The 20,777-nt window shown below is 54.4% G+C and overlaps 1 protein-coding gene across 5 annotated transcripts in view; it reads left to right on the top strand.

The window, feature by feature from the left end:
- The window catches only part of MAD1L1 (mitotic arrest deficient 1 like 1), a 237,983-nt gene that overhangs the window by 33,291 nt on the left and 183,915 nt on the right, over window positions 1-20,777 (top strand). For 4 of the 5 annotated variants that reach the window (NM_001102044.1, XM_024984866.2, XM_059881305.1 and 1 more), the window contains one exon: window positions 17,354-17,440. In NM_001102044.1, coding sequence (NP_001095514.1) covers window positions 17,354-17,440 — 87 coding nt within the window. Of the gene's footprint in view, window positions 1-17,353; window positions 17,441-17,531; window positions 19,412-20,777 lie in introns of those variants that run through there. The other variant, XM_059881306.1, reaches the window with a different exon arrangement.

The following is a 20,777-nucleotide window of genomic DNA, read 5'->3' on the forward strand; positions in this document are numbered from 1 at the left end:
CTTAGAAACTGCTTCAGGTCGTCATGGAGAGGGTGGCAGTCTGTGTGGAGGAGACAGATTACAGGCTGTCTCTGGGGAAGCTGCTTCCTTTGCTGAGCTCCTCATCTGCAGGATGGAGCTGATTCTGCCCACCTCCTGGGGTCTTGGAGGAGATGGGAGGTGATGGAGATGTGTTAGTGACCTGTTGCCGTGCGCAGACTCTGCCCCGAGACCTTGGCGTCTCGGGTCTCTGTGGGTCATGAATCTGGGTGGGACTCTGGATCTCTCACGAGGCCACACGTACCTCAGGGCTCCAGTGCAGGGCTCCGCTTCCTCACTCGCTTGCACGTGGGCAGGACTCAGGGCCTGGTGGCTGTTGGCCTGAGGCCCTCCACAGAGCGTCCTTCAGCAGGACGGTGTGGCTGCTGGCCTGGCCTGATCGGGGTGGAACGGGCAGCTGTGCTTCGCGCCCTGGCCACAGAGGAGCTGCCCCACCTACGCCACGTTCATTCCCCATAGGCAAGTCCGCCAGTCCAGCCCACGCTGGGGGAGAGGGCTGCAGAGGGAGAATTCTAGGAGGTGCGGGCCTGGGGAGCCACGTCAGAAGCTGCCTTCCACCGCAGGTTTATTTGGAGGACCGAGGTAGAAAGGGATTTACTAATGGTTAAAAAGAGCAATTTTAGTTGTGATGGCATAGAAAAATTCATGTGTTTATAGAAAGCAATTTTACAAACGTTTTAACCTAAAATTCTGAATGAAAGTGTTTAATGTGTGCACTCCGAAGCTTGGGAGAGTCTTACTGTGGCCCCTGATTCAGTCTCTGGGCTGTTTCCCCAGGGAGGGTTATCGGACCTTGACAGCCACTGCAGAGGCCCTGGCCGAGGCCTGGACCCCCACACTCCGCCTCTCGAGGGGTGGCTGGCGGCACAGGGCTTCCCTTTCCTTCTGCTCCATCGCATTCACTCACTCAGTCATCTTGCATGTCTTCTTTCCTGCCCCACTGCACTCGCGGACTGCTCCAGTGCAGTTTTAAATAAAAGTGATGAGGCTGGAGCCGTGCCTGGCAGCCGATCTTTGAGGGAAAGCCTTCGGTTCTTGCTCATCAAGTGTGATGTTGGTTTTAGGTTCTTGGGATGCTGCTGCTCAGGGTAAGGATGTTTTATTTTATTCTTTGTTGAGAGTTCTTGTTTTAAAATTATGAATGAGTTTTGAATATTATCAGATGCTTTTTATGCATCTGTTGGGATGGTGATGAGGTTTTTATTCAGTGTTCTGTTAATGTAGTTAGTATATCAATTGACTTTTTGCAGTACTTAACCAACCTTGCATTCCAGGGATAAAATCCCCCTCCTTGATCATGGTATATTATTCTTTTGATGTGCTAGTATTTCATTAAGTTTTTTTGCTTTTCTGTTCTTGAGGAGTATTGCTTTATAGTTTTCTTGTAATATCTTTATCTGGTTTTGGCATCAGGGTCATTTTGGCTTCATGAGATGAGTTGGTAAGGATTTCCTGTTTTCTTAGAAGCGTTCATATATAACAGGCATTATTTCCTAAGTGTTTGATGGGATTTGCCAGTGGAGCCATCTCTGGACCTGTACTTCTCTTTGTAGCAAGGGTTTTACTACAAACGTAGTTCCTTTAATAGGTGTAGACTGTCCTGTTAACTGTTGTTTTCAGGGTGAGCTCCCTCCTTTCCCTCCTCCCTCCCTGTACCATTTTACATTCTTCAGCAGCACACAGGGGCTCCAATTTCTTGCCAGCAGTTTCTTCTTTTTCGTGTTATGTTTTGATAATAGACATTTCCACGGACGTGAACTTGTTCCCCACTTTGGTTCTGGTCTCCATTTCCTAACGATGGTCAGTGTCTTCTCACGGGCTTCTTGGCCGTGTGTCTGTCTGTCTTTGGAGAAATGTCTATTCACATCCTAAGCTAGTTTTTTAATTGCGTTGTTTTCTTGATGTTGCTTTGTGAGGATTCTTGATATATTCTGGGTATTAACTCGGCCCTTACCAGGTGTGATGTTCTCTGTGGGTTGCCTTTTCACTCCCTCGACAGTGTTCTTTGCACAGAATTTTTAATATTGATCGAAGCCCAGCTCGTCTGTCTGTTCATTTGTCGTCTGTGTTCTTGGTGTCATAGCCAAGAAACCACTGCCTAATCGAGCGTCGGGAAGGTTTCCCCGTGTTGTCTTCTACGAGCTCTGTGGTTTTAGCTCCTTGGTCTGTTTTGAGTTTATTTTTGTATGTGGTCTTAGGTAAGGGTCCAGATTTCATCTCAGTTTTCCTGGCATTTGTTGAAAACCACCCTTTCCCTCATTTAACAGTCGTTTGACTGTGTGTGCTGGGTTTGTTTCTGGGTTTTCTGCTCTGTCCACTGCTTCATGCCAGGCAGGACCACTCTGTTTCTATCCCTGTGGCTTTGTGATAAGTTTTGAAATCAGCAAATATGAGTCTCCGACTTGATCTTTTTTTTTTTTTTTTTAATTTTCAAGATTGTTTTGGCTATTCTGGATCCTTGAGATTGTATATGAATTTTACGGTGGATTTTTCTGTCTCTGCGAAAGTGTGGTTGGGGTCTGAAAGGGACCGCGTGGATTCTAGCTGTTTTCTTTGAAGTGAGAAACTTAATCAGCTCATTCTGAGAAGATGCTACCAGACGCCCGCGTTGGAGTGATTGCTATTTGTCAGTCACTGTTTTCACATAAAATATTTTTCCCCCCTAAAAAGTGGATCTTAAATCATGGTGCTATTCAGTATAGACTATTTTGTTTATTTTTTAAAAATTATTAGAAAACTAGCATTTGTTTTTATCTGTGCTGGCTGTTTGTTGCTGCGTGGGCTTTTCTCTAGCTGTGGTGAGCGGGGCACGCCCTCTGGGTGCAGAGCACAGGCCTCTCACTGTGGGGCTTCTCTTGTTACAGAGCCTGGGCTCTAGGGATCTTGGACGTCAGTAGTTGGAGCACGTGGGCTCAGAAGGCACTGCTCACGGGCTCCAGAGCACGGGCTCAGCAGTTGTGCTGCACAGACCCGGTGGCTCCGTGGCATGTGGGATCTTCCTAGATGAGGAATTGAGCCCACATCTCCTGCATCGGCTGGCGGGACTCTCTACCACTGAGCTACGAGGGAAGCCCAGGATAGACGATTTTAGACGACAGTGCTGCCTTCTCCGACTCATCCTTGCTGCCCTGGTCTTCCAGGCTCTTGGCTCCTCTTTCCACCTGGGACCTGGCTCTCCCAAGTGCTGCCCCCTGGCCGTGGGCTCGCTGAGAGAGTAGAGGCCTCGTGGTAGCGGAGATCCCTGCCAATGGTGGGCGGACACATTCTTGCCTTTATCCAGGTTAGGACAGGAGTCCCTCCCAGTCCCACCAGCTTCCTAGGATTAAAGGTGGTCTCTGCTTCCCAGAAATCTAAAAGCTGATTACTTCAGAGAATACCTGTGTATTGCTACATCTCGTTCACGTCCCTTGACAGTGGCATTCAGTGAGGCCTTAAAAAAAGGAAATTTTTTTTCAATTCCTTTAAAAATGTTTAATTGAGGATAATAATACAGTGAAAGGATTGACCTTAAGTTTTGAAATTGTGTCACCTGTCAGTCAGCACCTCAGTGAAGTTTACGAAGTTTCCATAGGCTCAGAAATTTTCCTCTGTCTCTTCCCGTCGATGCCTACCCCAGGGACAGCCACTGTTCTCGGCTCCTGTAGATTGTTTTTTTCTGTTCTTCAGTTGTAAACACATGGAACGGCGAGTGTGTGTATTGCTTAATTGCTGTCTTGTTCCGCCTGGGGCTCCCGGGGCTGAGATGAGGCTAAGCCAGCAGAGGCTGGGGGCCTGGTCCCTCGAGTAAGGCTCGGAGCGAGCCCCTCTGGCACGCCCTCCTTCACCCCGTCCCCCCCCCACCCCCCCGCCCCGCCGCCGTCTGACATCTGACATCTGAGATTCTGTTTCAGTGTTGGAAGTGGTCCATTGTGTGACCGTCTCGCAGTTCATGTGTCCATCCCTCTGTGGACATTCAGATTGTTTGCAGCTGTTGGCTGCTGTGCGTGAAGCTGCTGTGACACTATGGCCAGGTCTGTGCATACTGTGCTGTTACTTCTCTTGGGTCAGTTCCCGAGAGCACATTAGTACACCAGGTGCCTTCCAGCATGGCTGTATGATTTTACTTGCCTGCCCACATCGTATGGGAGTTCCTGTTGCATCATAACTTCACCAAATTTGAGCTGTTTAAAAAGAAATTGTGGTTATTCCAGTGGGAGTGATGTGGTCTCTCCCCCAGACCTCCAGACTGGGGAGGAAGAAGGACCTGGTGCAGGTGGCGTGGCTTCACGTCCGGGGGCTCAGGTGGTGTGGCTTCAAGTCCGGGGGCTCAGGTGGCGTGGCTTCACATCCGGGGGCTCAGGTGGCGTGGCTTCACGGCTTGGGGGCTGGGGGACACGGTTACTGGAGACGTCGGCAGAGCTGTGGAGTCAGGGTCAGGGTGGGGAGCCTCCGCCCCGGCTGTGAGCAGTCTCATGACAGTGGTGACCTGCAGGGAGGCTGTGGTCCAGGGTTTCGATCGCCTTTATGTCTTTGTTTTGGGTGCCACAGAAACAACACGGTCTCCGCTTCAGTCCCATTATTCTTATCACAGAGCCTCACCAGACCTTTCACAGTAGGAAATTATCGGTAATAAGTTAACCGTAGCCGTTAAGCCTCAGCAGTGCTGCTCAACTTTGATGAAACCCATTTATCAGTTTTTGTCTTTTATGGTTAGCGGTTTTTGTGCTTTAAGGAGTCTTCTCACATTCCGTGGTTGGAGATGAGCTTTCTTATGTTTTCTTCTAGAATCTCTTTGTTTTGATTCTTTATGTGCTGGCGTGTGGTTCGTGCCACGTGGCGCCTGAGGCTGGAGTCGAGGCTCCCTCCCCGCTTCTGTCGAGTTTCAGTGGTTATTTGGTAAAGTGGCCCCTCTGTCTTGGAGCTGCTTTGTTTCTGTCAGGTAAGTTTGCTGTATTTATGGCCGCTGTTTCTGGATTAGGCTTTCTTCTGTTGATACGTGACTGTCTTCATGCCAGTCCTGTGCTTTCTCGATCGCTGTGTGTTGTACTAAGTCTTAAGGTGCTGCGGGTCGTCTGAGTTTTTCCTTTGTTAACATTAAGCTCTTAGAGGTTCTCTTGCTTTTCTATATACGTTTTATAAATAGGTCATCAATATCTGCCAAAAAAGCCCTGTTGTGATGTGTATTGATTTTTGCATTGAATTTATAGGTCAGTTTGGAGAGGATCGACGTCTTCATGACTTTTCACTTCGTGGTGTGTATGCCTCTTTCATTTTCACAGCAATAGTCTAGCTTTAAATGTAGTAGTCTTGTTGGTTTCTGGAGGTGTTACCTATTTTATTTAACTCAGGAATTAATGAAGGACTAGTAGCTGGTCCAGTACCACGTGTTTGTCATCAGAGAGGGACCCCTGAATCGGTTTGAGATGCCAGCGAGGGGGAGCTGTCAGCCTCCACCGGGCAGTGAGCCTCGGTGTCCCCAGCCTGTACCAGGCAAAGAACAGGGCTCTTTGCATCTGTTAGTTTTCTTCTACTTGTGCTCGTGTGCTCAGTCATGTCCGACTCTCTGCAGCCCCACGGACTGTATCCCGCCAGGCTCCTCTGTCCATGGGATTCTCCAGGCAAGAATACTGGGGTAGGTGGCCATTTTCTCTTCCCGAGGTTCTTCCCGACCCAGGGATTGAACCCACATCTCCTTCATTGGCAGGTGGATTCTTTACCTCTGAGCCACCTGGAAACCCCTTTTTTCTACTCACTAACTTGTAAAATAGCTCAAAGATTAGGAGACAGATATACTTCATAGGTAGCTGGATGGACACCAGGTCGTCTTTTTCTGCCCATTCAAGGTTTCCACTCTCCTTCTTCTTGATTATAACAATCTCAAAGCTTATTCTTGATCATAAAACATGGATGGTCCCAATAGGTTTGACCCAACCATTGACATGTGTGCAGTAGGTGTATCAGTATCGGGGACCGCACATCTCTGGAGGCCCAGTGTGGGCTGGGGGGCCGGACTTGGTTTCCCCTCGGTCCATGGGCCCACAGGCAGTCTGGCACCGGGGCCGGGGGAGATGGGCTTGGTTTCCCCTCGGCTCATGCGCCCACAGGCGGTCTGGCACCGGGGCTGGGACAGCCGCATGTCTCCTTGTGCAGCTTCTGCCTCGAGTCCTCGGGTGCCCCCGCCCCTGAGGGGCTGCCTCACACTCTGGGCTCACATGGCTCTGTCCTGTATCACCCCGGCCACGCGCCTGTGTGTCCGTCTCTTTGGCAGGCTCCAGCGTGTTGCCCACTGTGTGTGCTGGTGGTCCTCACGGGCAGCAGCTCTGCCCTGCGCCCAGGGGCTCCACGAGGTCCCCTTTCTGTCGGCGCCCTCGTCACGGACTGTGACAGTGGACCTGTGGCCCTGGTGGAAGGCCCCTCGCTCGGCCCCCACCGGCCGGTTCTGCCGACCTCTCCCCCAGCTTGGTGGCATGGACGTGCCTGTGGTGACGCAGGCTGGCCTGCCACGGCACCCTGAGCTTGTTGCCCACGGCCCTGTTCTGAGCTCATGGCTCAGGTTGTGTTTGGGGCCATTATCCAGCTTTCTTTTTCAATGTTTAAAGCATTCAAAAGATAAACTTTCCCAGAGAGTGAGGGAACAGGGAGAGAAAATTATGGCATTTGTTTGAAAGGTTCTGAACGCTTTTTTTTAGCTCAAACAGTTCAAAGAGCGCCTCTTGTTAATCAGAGGAATATTCCAGCGTCCCTGGGGTGGTCACACTGGCTTAATTGGAACCCAGGCTGCTTTGAAGTCCTTTTAATCCTGCCTGAGCTGGGAGGAAGAATTCGAAGGCAGCAACTGTAAATTTGAAATTTCTTCATTTTATTTACATGTGTCTGGGGAGCCGTGTAATTCACTTCCCTGAAGCAGTTCGGCCTATTGCTGCTAGCGGACGGCCGGGTGAAACCGGACCTGCGTGTGCTGTCGTGGAGGGCCAGCTCTAGGACCTTCTCGGCCACAGAGAAGCTAGCCGCTGACAGACCGCGAGCTGGCCACGGGCTCGTCTTCGCCATGCGTGTCAGCCGCATGCGCCATAGCCCTGTGTCTGCAGGTCCTGGCTGGCTGCAGGGGCCCCTGTCCTCTCCCTCCTCGGGGTGGGGCGCACAGCCAGGCTCTCATCCCCCGCCTCCCCCACCCCTTCTCCCCAGCCCCTGAGCGATTTTATGGACTCTGATGGTCATTGAGCAGGTGCTGGCTTCATTTTGTATTACCTGGAGACTGATGGTACTGTCTATTCCGGATGGATGGGGAAGTTTTGGGTGGGTCGGGGGTTGGGCCTTGTCCTGGAGGGCTTCACCACCAGCAGAGACGAGAGCCCCGAAGGGGTCCAACCGGCCTCCCAGGCACCTGTGGAGGCCTCTGCGGGGCTCCGTAGGTCGTCCCTGTTTTGTGTCCGGGGAGGAGCGGAGCTGGGCACGGACAGGACCCGGTGCCTCTGGAGCAGGGCCCTGCCCTCTGCGCTCTGGTCTCTCCCTGTTAATCAGTGCTTTTGGAGCTGTGCCTGGAGACATTCAGAGTCTCCTCATGTCTGCTCTGGAATGAGGCCGGGAGTAGATAAATGTTCTCATAATATGTCACGAGTTTCTACATCAGTCTGTGCTACAATAACCAAATCAGAGGTGGAAATGTTAATTTATGTAAATCTTATTCTTAGTGAATTCATACTGGTAACCAGTAACTGCCACTTTGCTTTCTAATTGGACACAGATATCATTTTGGCTATGTGTTCTTTAATGCCTATAATTCATAATAGCGTAATGCTCTTGCACGTTGAGTCCTTTATATGCAGTATTCTCATGACAGCCGCGTGTGGTGGACACTATTATTACAGTCATTTTCCCGAAGAGGGACCTGAAGTTTGGAGAGGTTAATGATTGTCAGAGGTCACATAACTAGGAGTGAATGGAGTTAGAATTTGAGGTATTAACTGCTTGCTGTTGCCTCTCTGTGCTTTGGTGGTTTGTGGAATCTGCTTTTTGCATTGGTCTCCCATCTGTGCTGTGTCTGATTCTTTCAGAAAGTAGGGTGGCAGCTCTTGGAAGAGCTGTGCACCCAGGTGCCTCTCCTGAAACTGGCCAGCACCCCTCATCGTTCTCTGAAACATCCTGATAGATTGCTGCAGCACAGCAGATGCTTGGGACGTAGGCTAATTTTTTTAAAAAGACATTTTGAAGGGCACTATCCACAGACAGAAATGTCTTTAAAGAGTAGATACAGCCTCCTCTGGACCCACCCTCAGGTTAAGAACCCCACCCCATCCCTCCTCCCACCTCCAGAGCCAGCCCTGTGTGTTCATCGTGGCAGGATGCCCGGGGGTTGCAGCCCCCTGAGTGGTGCTGGGCTCTCTGAGATGAGCCTGCTTCTCTGCCAGTTTCACATGTTATTGTAATCACACAGTTTAATTAAATACTGTAAGAGTCTGGTGAAAAGTATGTGAAGAGAGCAGTGTTTTTGTGAAAGCAAAGTTGGATGTTTTGAAAAGTCTCAAAGGAAAATTTCTAAAAAGAAGCTGTTGAGTAAAGTGAATTGACTATAGAAAACTAGGAGAAAAGTTATAAAATTTAGGAAGATGGCAGGTGTCTATTTGAAAGAAACAGCTAAAATCATGAATTATGATTTGTAGTTTATACAGAAATATAACATGAAGCTCCAGTTTAGTGGACCCATATTTGAAGAAGAAGTTTGCAGCTTGGAGAATGATTGTGTACATGTAATATCTTAGGTTAAAATGTTTGTGATATGGATATTGATTACCTGCTTTAGCCAACTTTTGGGAACAGTGACCCGGCTTGATTACTTCAGATGGGAAGTTTTTTATTAATATATTTTTGCCAGACTTACAATGCAAATTATTCTTATTGTTATACCTAGCTAAACATCATTTAGAAATGATATACGATTATTTCATTATAAGTGGTTATAATTAGTTTCTAATGCATTAATTCATCACGAAATAATTATTTTCTCTTTTGAAAAATTTTGTATAATATCTGATTCTAAAGTATAAGTTTGTAATGCTAAGTTTTAGAAAAGTTATTTTGCAAATAGGTATTATATTTGCTTGGTATACATTAGACCTTTTTAATATACTTTACAGAGGGACTGTAATTTATGTAACCTGTAACACTAAACTTCTGATCCAGTGCTCTGAGTTCAAACTTGGGTAGAATTTAGTTGGATAGTTACTGTTCTGCAGAGCCATATTGCCTTCTTTATTCTTTCAGCTCATGTTTATTGAAGGCCCGAGGCTGAGGGCTGTTGGCAGGAGTGTGGGAGTGCCGTCAGCGGATGAGGCCTGGGGCTGAGAGAGTGGCTCAGGGTGAGGGCCCACGGGACATGGGCTTCGGGGGCTCTGAGTACAGTGGTTGGTCTTGTAGACCTCCCTGTGACTGGGGAGACAGGACCAGCGTGGTCCTGGGAGTCGGGAAGGCCTGTAGATGTGCGGTGACCTGGAGCAGCCCAGGCCTCTCGTCCCAGCAGGCAGGCAGGTTGGCTGCTGGGCAGAGGACCTGGTCTCGTGTGAAAACCGCCGTTGGTCACAGGGGTGGGCTGCGGCTTGATGAGGGTCCCCTGTGCTGGGTGCCCCACGCGGGCCTTCAGACGTGTGCCCTTTGGGTGTGTGCCTGAGCCCACGTCTATTCTGGGTCACCTCTCGGGGAAAGACTGACTTGCTCTCCGTCCATCTGGGACACAGCAGCTTGAGGAGCAGTCTGATGGCTGCCGTCCACCATGTGGCCAGGATGGCGTGGCCTGGCCCCGGGCTTGGTGCTGAGAGACCGATGGCCTTCTTCCCCTAAAGGTTGGTTCCTGTGGCCTCAAGATGGTCAGTGGTCACAGGCTTCCTTCTCTGGAGTATCCAGCACCCTGCGTGGCCTCAGGGCTGAGTGCTGCTTCTCCCTATCCCGGGCTGTGGGCCAGGCTTTGCCAGTCTTCGGTGACATGAATCCTCCCCAGCTTCCCTACATGATGCTGCTGCCGCCAGGTTGCTTCAGTCGTGTCCGACTCTGTGCGACCCCATGGGCAGCAGCCCACCAGGCTCCTCTGTCCACGGGATTCTCCAGGCAAGAATACTGGAGTGGGTTGCCATTTCCTTCTCTCTCCCTACATGACTGGGTCAGATTATCAAAACCCCCTGATTCACCAGGACGTGCTGTGACTTTGCAGCCATGAATGCCCTTGCTCCATTTGGGCTTTAGCACCAAGCTTTTCTCCATGATGTGTCCGGTTCCCACCTGTGCGTATTTTCTGCAGAAGCCTGTCTGGGAGAGAGTCCACCCCACCTGCGTGTGCCCCTCTCTGACAGGGCCCTCTGACCCACTCTTTGGGCTGTGGCTCTGTGTCCTGCGGGCTTCTCTTCTGGAAAATAACACCATGGAAGAGAGCTTGAGGTTTCTTGCTTGTTAATTAGTTTTCTGGTTGTCGCTGTTTGATTCATTTTAGAAATGGGAGTCCTCTGGATCTCGTGTCTTTCAGGCCCGTTGAAACAGCTCTGTGAGCTTCAGCAAGAGTGCTGGCATCTGCTGTCAGGAGCCTCAGAGTAGCTCTGCTGGAGCTGGAGTGCCTCTGCCTCGAGAATGAACCACTGGGCCCCACTCCCCGGGCTCCTGTTCTGCTCGCAGCTGACCTCGAGCCAAAACTCAGCTGCAGATTGAACAGAGACTTTCCCCCTTCAAAGCCCACCAGTTAGAGTTAAAAGGCTTTGCAGCTGAACCCAGAGTTTAAACAGCAGATGCCACAGCTTGGGCTGCAGTTGGGACTGTCGCGCTCCTGTCATCTCTGAGTCGGCGGATCCCAGGGCCCTCTGAAGGCCTCCACTTCTAGCTTTTGAAGCGGAAGTTTGGGGGTGGTTGGCTCTTCCTGCTGCGTGCGCCTGTGCTGTTTTGGGCTGCGATGGCACTTGGCCCAACTCCTGCTGGTCACAGGCACATAGCCAGTCCCCAGGGCACCCTCGGGGAGCAGCTCCGAGTACTCCAGGTCAGGAGACTCTGGAAAATCAACATTCCTCCTGCCAGTGGGGGGCACTTTGGCCTCTGGCCTTTGATTTGATGTGTGGTGAAGGCTGCAGTGGTTTAATAATCCTTCTTGATTCAATAGCCCTTCAGGAACCTCCCTCTGGCCCACTTGGCGCTCCTGATGGGCAGATGGTGGCAGCGTCCCCAGGTGGCCCTTTGCTGTGTCCCCGGGCGCCTGGGCTCTGCTGTGCTGAGCCTCCCCGGGGGAGCCCCATCTCCCGTCAGCGCCTCTGCCTGCCCGGCTGGCGTTGCCAGTGGCGTTGCCGCATGGGGAGCGTGTGCGTGGCTTTTCCTGTAGTTTTTATTTGTACTTATGCATATAATATATAAATGCTCATCAAAAGAAATTCAAATAAGGCACGTGAAGTTTAAGATCCCTTTGATTTCAACCACCCCTCTTGGCCCTGACCTGGCTAGGTTATATTCTGTAAATATGCGGGCACATCGGTGCCTTTCTTTAGAAATAAGCAGTGGAGGTGCAGTTTTGGGTGCATATGGAAAGATGCACCCTTTCTCTGCGTGCCTGCGGGCCTGCTCTGCCTCCCCGAGGAGGGGCAGGGTGCATATGGAAGTGGACACTCTACACTTGAGCCCTTTCTCTGCGTGCCCGCGGGCCTGCTCTGGCTCCCCGAGGAGGGGCAGGCGCACTTTGGGAGCGTGGGGTCTTGGCACGCCTCCTGCTTGCAGTGCTGGCTGAGGCCCTGCCTGCGGGCCGGGTGCTCCTTAGGGTCTGAACAAACGAACGCGTTCTCCCCGAGGCCTAGAAATCAGTGTCTCCCCCTCCTGCCCTCCCCTTCCTCCCTGCTGTGTGGTCCACACAGAAGATGCTGTCTTCCTCCTCTCTGCTCCGCGCTCAGCCCTGCAGAGCTTGGAGAGCCAGCACGGAGGGAGGTGCTAGCGATTACGAGACACTGGGTGTGTCTGCTTGCCCTCCACCCGGGTCAGGGCACAGGGGCAGAGGCCTGGGCCTCGGGGAGGGCACGCGCCCCTTGGCCCCCGCGCTGTGTGGAACCGGCCCCCGACGCCTGACTTGGCGAACACAAGCGGGGCCAGAGCGAGCGCTGGGCCAGGCCCTCACTGGATGCTGTCAGGGGTGTCCCTGCGGCGCAGGCTGTGGTGCTGGGGCTCTTTGGGATAGGGTGTCCCTGCGGTGTGGGCTGTGGTGCTGGGGCTCTTTGGGACGGGGTGTCCCTGCGGTGCGGGCTGTGGTGCTGGGGCTCTTTGGAACGGGGTGTCCCTGCTGTGAGGGCTGTGGTGCTGGGGCTCTTTGGGACGGGGTGTCCCTGCGGTGCGGGCTGTGGTGCTGGGCTCTTTGGGACGGCCATGAAGACGCGTTGTGCGTGACCTGCGGGCTCGCCTGACGGGGCTGGCCACTGGCTCTGGGCGATGGCACTGCGCCTGGGGCTGGGGTGTGGCTGGAGGCTGCCTGCGGAGTCTGCCCTGGCCTTGGGCCCTGCGCAGCCTCCCCGCCGCACGCTCTCAGTGGGAGCAGCTCCCTGCGTGCTCGGATGAGCCGCACCCCCCTGGGGAGTTGCTGCGGGGGGCTCTTGTTTGCGTGGCTGGTCGAGAGGGAGGAGTGGCGTGGGGGGTAGAAGAAAGTCAGCTGCCTGCTTAGTTTATTCAGATATGGAGCCAGTCCCCTTGATGGCTTGTTGAAGTAGCTGCTCAAAAGTTCCAGCGGGTTTGGGGTCTGATGGCTGCCCCGAGGTTCAGCTAGAGAGTGTGCGCCTCGGCCACCGGCTGGCATGGCTGCGTGTAGGTGGCCCCAGCCTGCGGGTGTCCCGGGAGGGTGCAGGTGCCTGAGCCGTCAGCGGGAGTAGAGCGTTTCTGAAGGAGAGCATGTTAAGTTCATTTTTCTCTTCATTTGACCATTCCCAATTTCTCCTCATTATTAAATGGTTACATTTCAAATTATCTTTACTTCAGAGGAGAACGGAGGGCCTTGGTTGAGAGCTTTCTGTGTCAACTCTAGTTCCTGGCTTTGTGGGGCTAGTTTGTGCCTCAGGGCAAGACCCTGGTTTCTAAATTGCCGTCCTGTGCTCCCAGCCCTGCCATTGCCCTCCAGCTTCCAGACAGGTTTCTGCCTGGAGGACATTGCACACAGCTTGCCTGTGATGAGAAAATACCGCCCCCTCAGCTCGTGAGGCCCCCAGAGGGTGTGTGGCCGTCTGTCTGACAGACGCTTCCCCTTGGGCCCAGAGGGACTGGTGACCTTGTAAAGGTAGACGTGCGTAGTTTCATCGGTTTTGAATATAGTTTCCATTGATTTAATAATAGTTTGCATATTCCTTAGCATAAAAAATAGAAGATAACTTCAATCTCTTTAAAATGTTAAAAAAAAAAAAACCCTCTTGGCTTAAAAGGGTTTACTTGGTTCGCTTACTTACTCTCTGAGGTCGGCAGACATGAGGAAGCTCTGAGAAGAATGGGGATCTGGCGTTCAAGGCTGGCTCAACCCCTCCCCTCTTAGATTTCAGTTTTCACAGGTCTCTGCTGGTGAGCATTTTTCATGTGTTTTCTCATCCACAGAGCTGGCTGGCATTCAGGGCAGAGCAAGGGTAGAAATCTTGGCATCATGCCTCTTGGTTCCTCACACATCAAGGCCGTGTCCTCACAAAATGTGCAGGAAAGGGTGTTTTTCTGGCAGCCGGGGACGGCCTGCATGAGGCGATGTGAAACGAAGAGGGCCTGGCCTTCCCTGCTGGGGGGTGCTGAGGACAGAGGCCTGTGTGGGGCGGCTGTGGGCTCTGCTTCGTGCCAGGGCTGCGCTGGGCCTTCAGGACACACTACCGGCACCCGGGGGCCTTAGGCTTCACGCCTAGTGATGGCAGACCCAGGAGGCCCCGCTGGTCACAGGGCAGATGGTCCTGAGCAGCCTTGTGATGAGGGGAGGAGAGGCTTGGGGGCTTCTCGGAAGAAGTGACAGCTATCCCGAGACCTCTCCAGTGAGGATGAGAGAGGCCTGGGGAGGCTGAGGGAGGCGTTCTGCAGGCCCAGGGTTAACCATCACAGATATTCCGGGAGCGGATGGGTTGGTGTGTCCAGGCAGCAGAGGAAAGTCTGGCGGGAGGCGGAGAGGCCCCTCCAGGCCTGGTGGCTCGGGGTCTGTGGGCTCTGAACATGAGGCTCAGCTCAGCAGGTTTCTGTGAGTGGCCCTCGGACAGGCGGGACAGCAGGGGCAACTTCAGCAGGAGTGGGGAGGCCAGAGAGTGCTCTGGGCCTGGGTGCCGTGCTGGCTCTGGGGCTGGGAGAGGAGCCTGTGCGCACTGCGCTGTCGCCCCGTGGAGCCCTGCGTCTGAGCCCCGGGCCTGTGCTCGCCTCCACGTGGCGCCTGAGGATGGTTTTGCTTTGCGTTTCTCTAAGAATTAGTGGTGTTGAGCATCTTTCATTTTTTTTAATGCCATGTTAGCTCCATGCAGGGCTCAGGAGTCTTTGCTCTCCACTTGATGTTCCATCTCTGTCTCTCGTCTTTCTTCCTCTTTGAAGACATTAAAAAAAACCCGTTCTTTGACGCTGATGTGTAGTTAGTTTACAGGGCTGGTATTTTAGGACTGCGCTGACAGTACAGCACAGGGCTCAGTTACGTGTGTCTGTCCTATTTCAGGGTCTTTCCCGTTGTAGGTTATCACAAGGCGCTGAACGCAGTCGCCTCTGCTCTACAGTAGGTCCTGTCGTTTATCTGCTTTATTTGTATTTATTACTTTCATTTTTCACTTTCATGCATTGGAGAAGGAAATGGCAACCCACTCCAGTGTTCTTGCCTGGAGAATCCCAGGGACAGAGGAGCCTAGTGGGCTGCCGTCTATGGGGTCGCACAGAGTCGGATGTGACTGGCTTCCCTGGGGGCTTGGAGGGTAAGGCGTCTGCCTGCAGTGCCGGAGACCCGGGTTTCATCTCTGGCTTGGGAAGATTCCTTGGAGAAGGAAATGGCAACCCACTCCAGTATTCTTGCCTGGAAAATTCTATGGATGGAGGATCCTGGCAGGCTGCAGCCCATGGGGTCGCAAAGAGCTGGACATGACCGAGCTGCTTCCCTTCTTTTCCCGTCTCGTGTCCATTAGCCCCAAGCATACCCCCTTTCCCCGCCGCCCGTTGGTCGTCGTGGGTTTTTTTTGTATGTCTGCGGGTCTCTTTCTCTTCTGTAAATAAGTATGTTTCTGTCATTTTTTATAGTGTTTCAAAGGTTTATGTATTTTTATTTTTCGGTTGCACTGGGTCTTTGTTGCTGTGCGTGGGCTTTATCCAGTTGCTGTGAGTGGGGGTGCTCTCTGGGTGTGGTGCCGAGCTTCTCGCTGTTGGTCGAGGTAGTGGGCTTCTCTCTCTGTGAAGCACAGGCTCCAGGCGCGTGGGCTCACGGGCTTCAGAGCGCTGGCTCAGTAGTTGTGGCACCAGCCCAGTTGCTCCGTGGCAGGGGATCCTCTGGGACCAGGGATCAGACTGGTGTCCCTTGTACTTCAAAGCACACTCTTAAATCACTGGACCACCAGGGAATCCTCTATCCTTTTTTTTAGATTCCACATATAGTGATAATCGTATAGTATTCATCTTTCTGTGTCTCATTTGCTTCAGTTAGCATAATAATCTCTGCTGCTGCTGCTGCTAAGTTGCTTCAGTCGTGTCTGACTCTGTGCGACCCCATAGACGGCAGCCCACCAGGCTCCCCCGTCCCTGGGATTCTCCAGGCAAGAACACTGGAGTGGGTTGCCATTTCCTTCTCTAATACATGAAAGCAAAAAGTGAAAGTGAAGTCGCTCAGTCGTGTCTGACTCTTAGTGACCCCATGGACTGCAGCCCACCAGGCTCCTCCATCCATGGGATTTTCCAGGCAAGAGTACTGGAGTGGGGTGCCATTTCAACCCAGGAATCTTCCCTATCCAGGGATCGAACCTGTGTCCTTGCATTGCAGGTGGATTCTTTACCTCTGAGCCACGAGGGAAGCCTTTCATGCTCGTTTATGGCTGAATAATATTCCTTTGTGTATATACGCACCACATCTTCTTTATCCGTTCGTCTGCTGATGGACATGTAGACCGTCTCCATGTCTTGGCTGTTGTGAATATGCTACAGTGACCCACTGGGGTGTATGTAACTTTTCAAATTAAGAGTTTTCTCTAATCCGACTCCCAGGAGTAGGATTTCAGAATCATATGGCAGCTCTATTTTAGTTTTTTGAGAAACCTCCCACTGTTGTCCACAGTGCTGCGCGAGTTCACATTCTCACCAGCAGTGTGGAGGGTTCCCTTCTCTCCACACCCTCTCCAGCATGTGTTATCTGTAGACTTTTTGATAGCAATGGCACCCCACTCCAATACTCTTGCCTGGAAAATCCCATGGACGGAGGAGCCTGGTGGGCTGCCGTCTCTGGGGTCGCACAGAGTCGGACACGACTGAGCGACTTCACTTTCACTTTTCACTTTCATGTATTAGAGAAGGAAATGGCAACCCACTCCAGTGTTCTTGCCTGGAGAATCCCAGGGACGGGGGAGCCTGGTGGGCTGCTGTCTGTGGGGTCGCACAGAGTCGGACATGACTGAAGCGACGCAGCAGCAGCAGCAGCAGACTTTGATAATGGCCGTTGTTGCCGGCGTGAGGTGGGCCCGAGCACGGTTTGGATTTGCGTCTCTCTGAGGATTAGTGGTGTTGAGCGCCCTTCCTGTGCCTGCTGGGCGTGTGAATGGCGAAGGTGCTTCTGTGCACGCTCTCCTGAGCCGGGTGCTGAGCTGGAGGACAGGGCTCAGGTTGAGGCTCCGTGCTGGGAGAGCGGGCGACCTTGGAGCCCACCGTCACGGACTTTTAGTCTCACTTTCCCCGTCTGTGAAATGGAGACGGTGAGCAGCGCGTCTGCCGTGACCATTGGCCTGATCGTCCCCCTGGAGGCGTTTCGACACGGGAGGCACCGTGCCTGTGGCGCCTGCTGTTCCCCCGCTGCCGTCCGCGTGCGTGGTGTCTGAGAGGAGGGAGGAGGCTAGCGTGCCCGGGCACCCTGTCTGCGGGCCGCTGGCAGGCGCACTTCCTCCTCACTTCACGTCCTCTGCGTGGCAGTGATGCGACGTACCGACTCGGTTTTCACAGGCGTGGGCTGGCACGAGTGACGTCCCCAGTGCCACGTGGCCGGCGGCTGGCTGTGCTGTGAGCCCACACACGCTGTCCGGGGGCCTCACAGGCCCTGACTCGCCCGGCTCTGAGGTCCGCCAGCAGCTTGCCTGGCTTTGGGCCGGCCCCTAGGGTCAGAGCCCCGTCCCCTGCGGGCACATCCCGCTGACCTCATGTGTTCTTGTCCCCCCAGGACGCCAGAGGACCTGTCTAGGTTCATTGTGGAGCTGCAGCAGCGCGAGCTGGCCCTGAAGGACAAGAACAGTGCCATCACCAGCAGGTAGGCCTGGCGGCCGTGCTTATCCAACAACCAACTTGCTTTGGAGAGGCCTTGCGGGTGAGCGTGCCCCTGGCTTCGCAGAGCGGGGCAGGCACTGCAGATGTGCGGTGTCCCTCGTCCTGCCCCGCCGCACTGAGGCCCCACCCTGCTCCTGGGGGTCCAGGGCCGGGGCCTCTCCCGCGCCCAGCCTGCGGTGTGTCCTGTGCCCGCTCTCACTCAGACGCCTGCTGGTGTCCCGGGCCAGTTCCACTCTGCCGTGACTCCCGGGCCAGCCGGGCCCCAGGCGTGAGGCTCAGTCCTACAAGGTGCGCCTGCGCGTCCATCTGGCCGGGAGTGCAGGGTCCTCCCTGCCTCTGATCAGGTGCTGGAGTGATGGCTGGAACTCAGGAAAGCGCTCTGTCTTGGATCACGGGTTTGTTGTGAAGCGTGCAGCTCGGATCAGCTGGACGGGAAGAGACGCCCCAGGCTTGTGTGGGGCGGGGGCAGGGCTGCCCTGTCCGCTCCGGGCGTGCTGCCCTTCCAGCGCCGCCTCGTGTCCACCGCCTCGGAGGCCCCTTTTCAGGGTTTCTGTGAGTTTCCTGCTTGGTTAAGTCTCAGCCGTTGGTGACTTCCTGGGTCTCCAGCCCACTCCCCTCCCTGGAGGCGGCGGGGAGGGGGCAGGTGGAACTTCCCGCCTCTCTTCCCAGCGTTGGTTCCTCTGGCACCCTCCACCCCCCCAGCCCCACGCTGCCCAGGGGTCTGGCCGAAGGGACACTCACATCATTCACTGTTGAGGAAATTCCAGGGCTTTGTAGAGCTCTGTGCCGGGAAAGGGGAGCCCGCCCACGTGCCGGCCTGCTCCTCCTGAACCACGCGTGGGCCTGTCCACTGCTGTCCGCCTCCCTCCTCTGGGGCCCAGGCAGGCTTCTCTCATGTATGCAGGGTGGCTGCCTACATCCTGGGTGTCGAGTCAGAGGCAGGAGGAGAGGCCTCTCCTTTTTGGAACAAGGAAACCTTTCCTAGGACCCCCACTGCTGGCAGACTCCCCCCAGTCATGCTCCCTGCCCCAGACCAGGTGCCCACGGAGGATGGGGTCAAACTAGGCGGTTCCCGCTTAGAGTCACTTGAAGGTGGACCGTCGTGTGAGGTCAGCCCCTCCGGTGAGGAAGGCTCGGGGCGGCTGAAAGGATGGTGACCAAGAGGGACCTTGGACGCTCACCCTCGCCCTGACGGGCTGGTGGGAAGGGGTCTGTGAGGTCAGCCTGTGGGCCATGGTCACCCCCCGCAGCCTCACCCCCTGTGCAGACTGTGTGTTAATAGTTTATTAATAACCAAAGGAAGGCTTTCTTATTTTGGGGGCTGATGTCACTTTGAAAATTGCTTTTAGAAGCATCTGGTTGTGTTGGACATAATCACATCAATTTAGTTTAAAAACCTCAAATGATAAAGATTGCCTTTTGCTTTCAAAGTTGCTGTCAGATGAAACGGGCGTTAAAAGTGACTCGAAATTAAAGCTTTAACATTTTTCCACGCAATCCTCTTTATTTTACTTTGAATTTGAAACAGAATGAACTATTACAGGAAAGGAAACTTGTCTGCATCTTTCTCCCGCCAAACTGTGAGGTGCTTTCCGAAGTTCCCTGCTTGAGCAGCAGCAGGAAAGTCCGCCTCTCAGAGCTGCGAGTGTGGCTCAGGAAGGTCAGCCTCTCAGGGCTGCGAGTGTGGCTCAGGAAGGTCAGCCTCTCAGAGCTGCGAGTGTGGCTCAGGAAGGTCAGCCTCTCAGGGCTGCGAGTGTGGCTCAGGAAGGTCAGCCTCTCAGGGCTGCGAGTGTGGCTCAGGAAGGTCAGCCTCTCAGAGCTGCGAGTGTGGCTCAGGAAGGTCAGCCTCTCGGAGCTGCGAGTCAGGAAGGTCAGCCTCTCAGGGCTGCGAGTGTGGCTCAGGAAGGTCAGCCTCTCAGGGCTGTGAGCGTGGCTCTGGCTGTGGTCCTCGGCGGTGAGTCAGGCGTCCCAGCTCTTCTGTGGGCTGGGTTTAGAAATGGCCTCGCACTGCAGGGAGTGGTCCAGCACGGAGGGGAGGTGGTCTGGGGGACTGGGGGCCCCTCATCCGCCTCTCAGGACCCTTGGGTTCCCTCTGAGATCCAGTGCAGCTGCCCCGGGAGCAAGGGCGTCTCAGGCCTCCTGAGGAAGAGCTTCACCTCTTCGGCAGGGTGGCCAACCTGCCTGACGGGTCCCGGCAGGGGAGGGGAGAGGACGTGCGACGCCTCGGGCCACAGGCCTGGGATGGGTCGTTGGCCAGGGCCGGGGTGCTCTCGGTCCTGTCCTCACGCCACTGACGGCCACGCGGACGAGCGGTCTTGGCTGTGCGCCCGTCTCAGGAGCGCGTCTTGTGTACAGGCGCTGAGCACCGTCCCCTTCCTCCCAGGGAGGCCCCCCTCATCCGGCGACAGAAAGCATGGCAGGAGCCAGGGGTCTTCTGAGGGCCTCAGGCCCTGGGAGCAGGTGAGGTTCCCACCCCGCCTGTTGGTGGTGGAGTCACATGCAGGCCCCTGTAGGGAGATGCCAGGCTGGGGTCCTCTGCCCTCGGGGCCCTGGCCAAGCAGGACAGAGGGCCGTGGGCAGTGCCGTGCTCACAGCTGGCAAACCGACGTTGCCGTGCTGGGTGTGTTCCGTGCGGAGGCCAGGAGACCTCGTGAGGGGCTGATGTCACTCCCTCAAGACTTTGCAGGCAGCTGGGCAGAATCCAGGCTAGACCAGGAGAGGCGCCTTGGCAGGAGAGCGGAAGCTGGGCTCTGCCCAGCCCCAGGCAGGCGCGGTTCTGGCTGGAGGCTTTCGGGGCTCTTTAGAGGATGAGGCGAGATGGCGGGGGGAGCCTCGTCATCAGCCGCGCTCAGGAAACAGGTGGTGTGCGGGTGGTGCTGGGAAGTCCTCTGTGGCCTTGAGTCCAGCCGACGTCTTGGCGGGCGACCTTGGCGACAGCTGCTGTTGGTGGGTCTTTCTGTGAGCAGGGTGCCCTGGCCCGGTGGGCTGGTCCCTGCTTTCTGCACCGTGGTCCTCCTGGGACAGACAGCTCCAGAGGCGCTGTGGGTCGCTGGTCAGAGCGGCCTGTCGGTGCCTGCCTTAGGACTGGAGTTTAATCACAGCCCAGGGAACCTTGCCTTCTACTCGTGGCTGCCCAGCGTTCGTCTTGTTCCTGTGGCTGGTCTTGGGCCCCGTGGGGGTGTGCTGAGGGTGAAGGCTGTCCCTGTGCACGTGTGGTGGTGCTGAGAGTATTTCCGGTGCTGGGCTGCGTGCTGACTGCCTCGCGCATGGTGTCTCCCCTGAGCCAAGCACGATGGTGCTGTCTCTGTCCCCCAGCAGAG

This window comes from Bos taurus, chromosome 25 (genome assembly GCF_002263795.3).
Source record: "Bos taurus isolate L1 Dominette 01449 registration number 42190680 breed Hereford chromosome 25, ARS-UCD2.0, whole genome shotgun sequence".
Lineage (NCBI taxonomy): Eukaryota > Metazoa > Chordata > Mammalia > Artiodactyla > Bovidae > Bos > Bos taurus.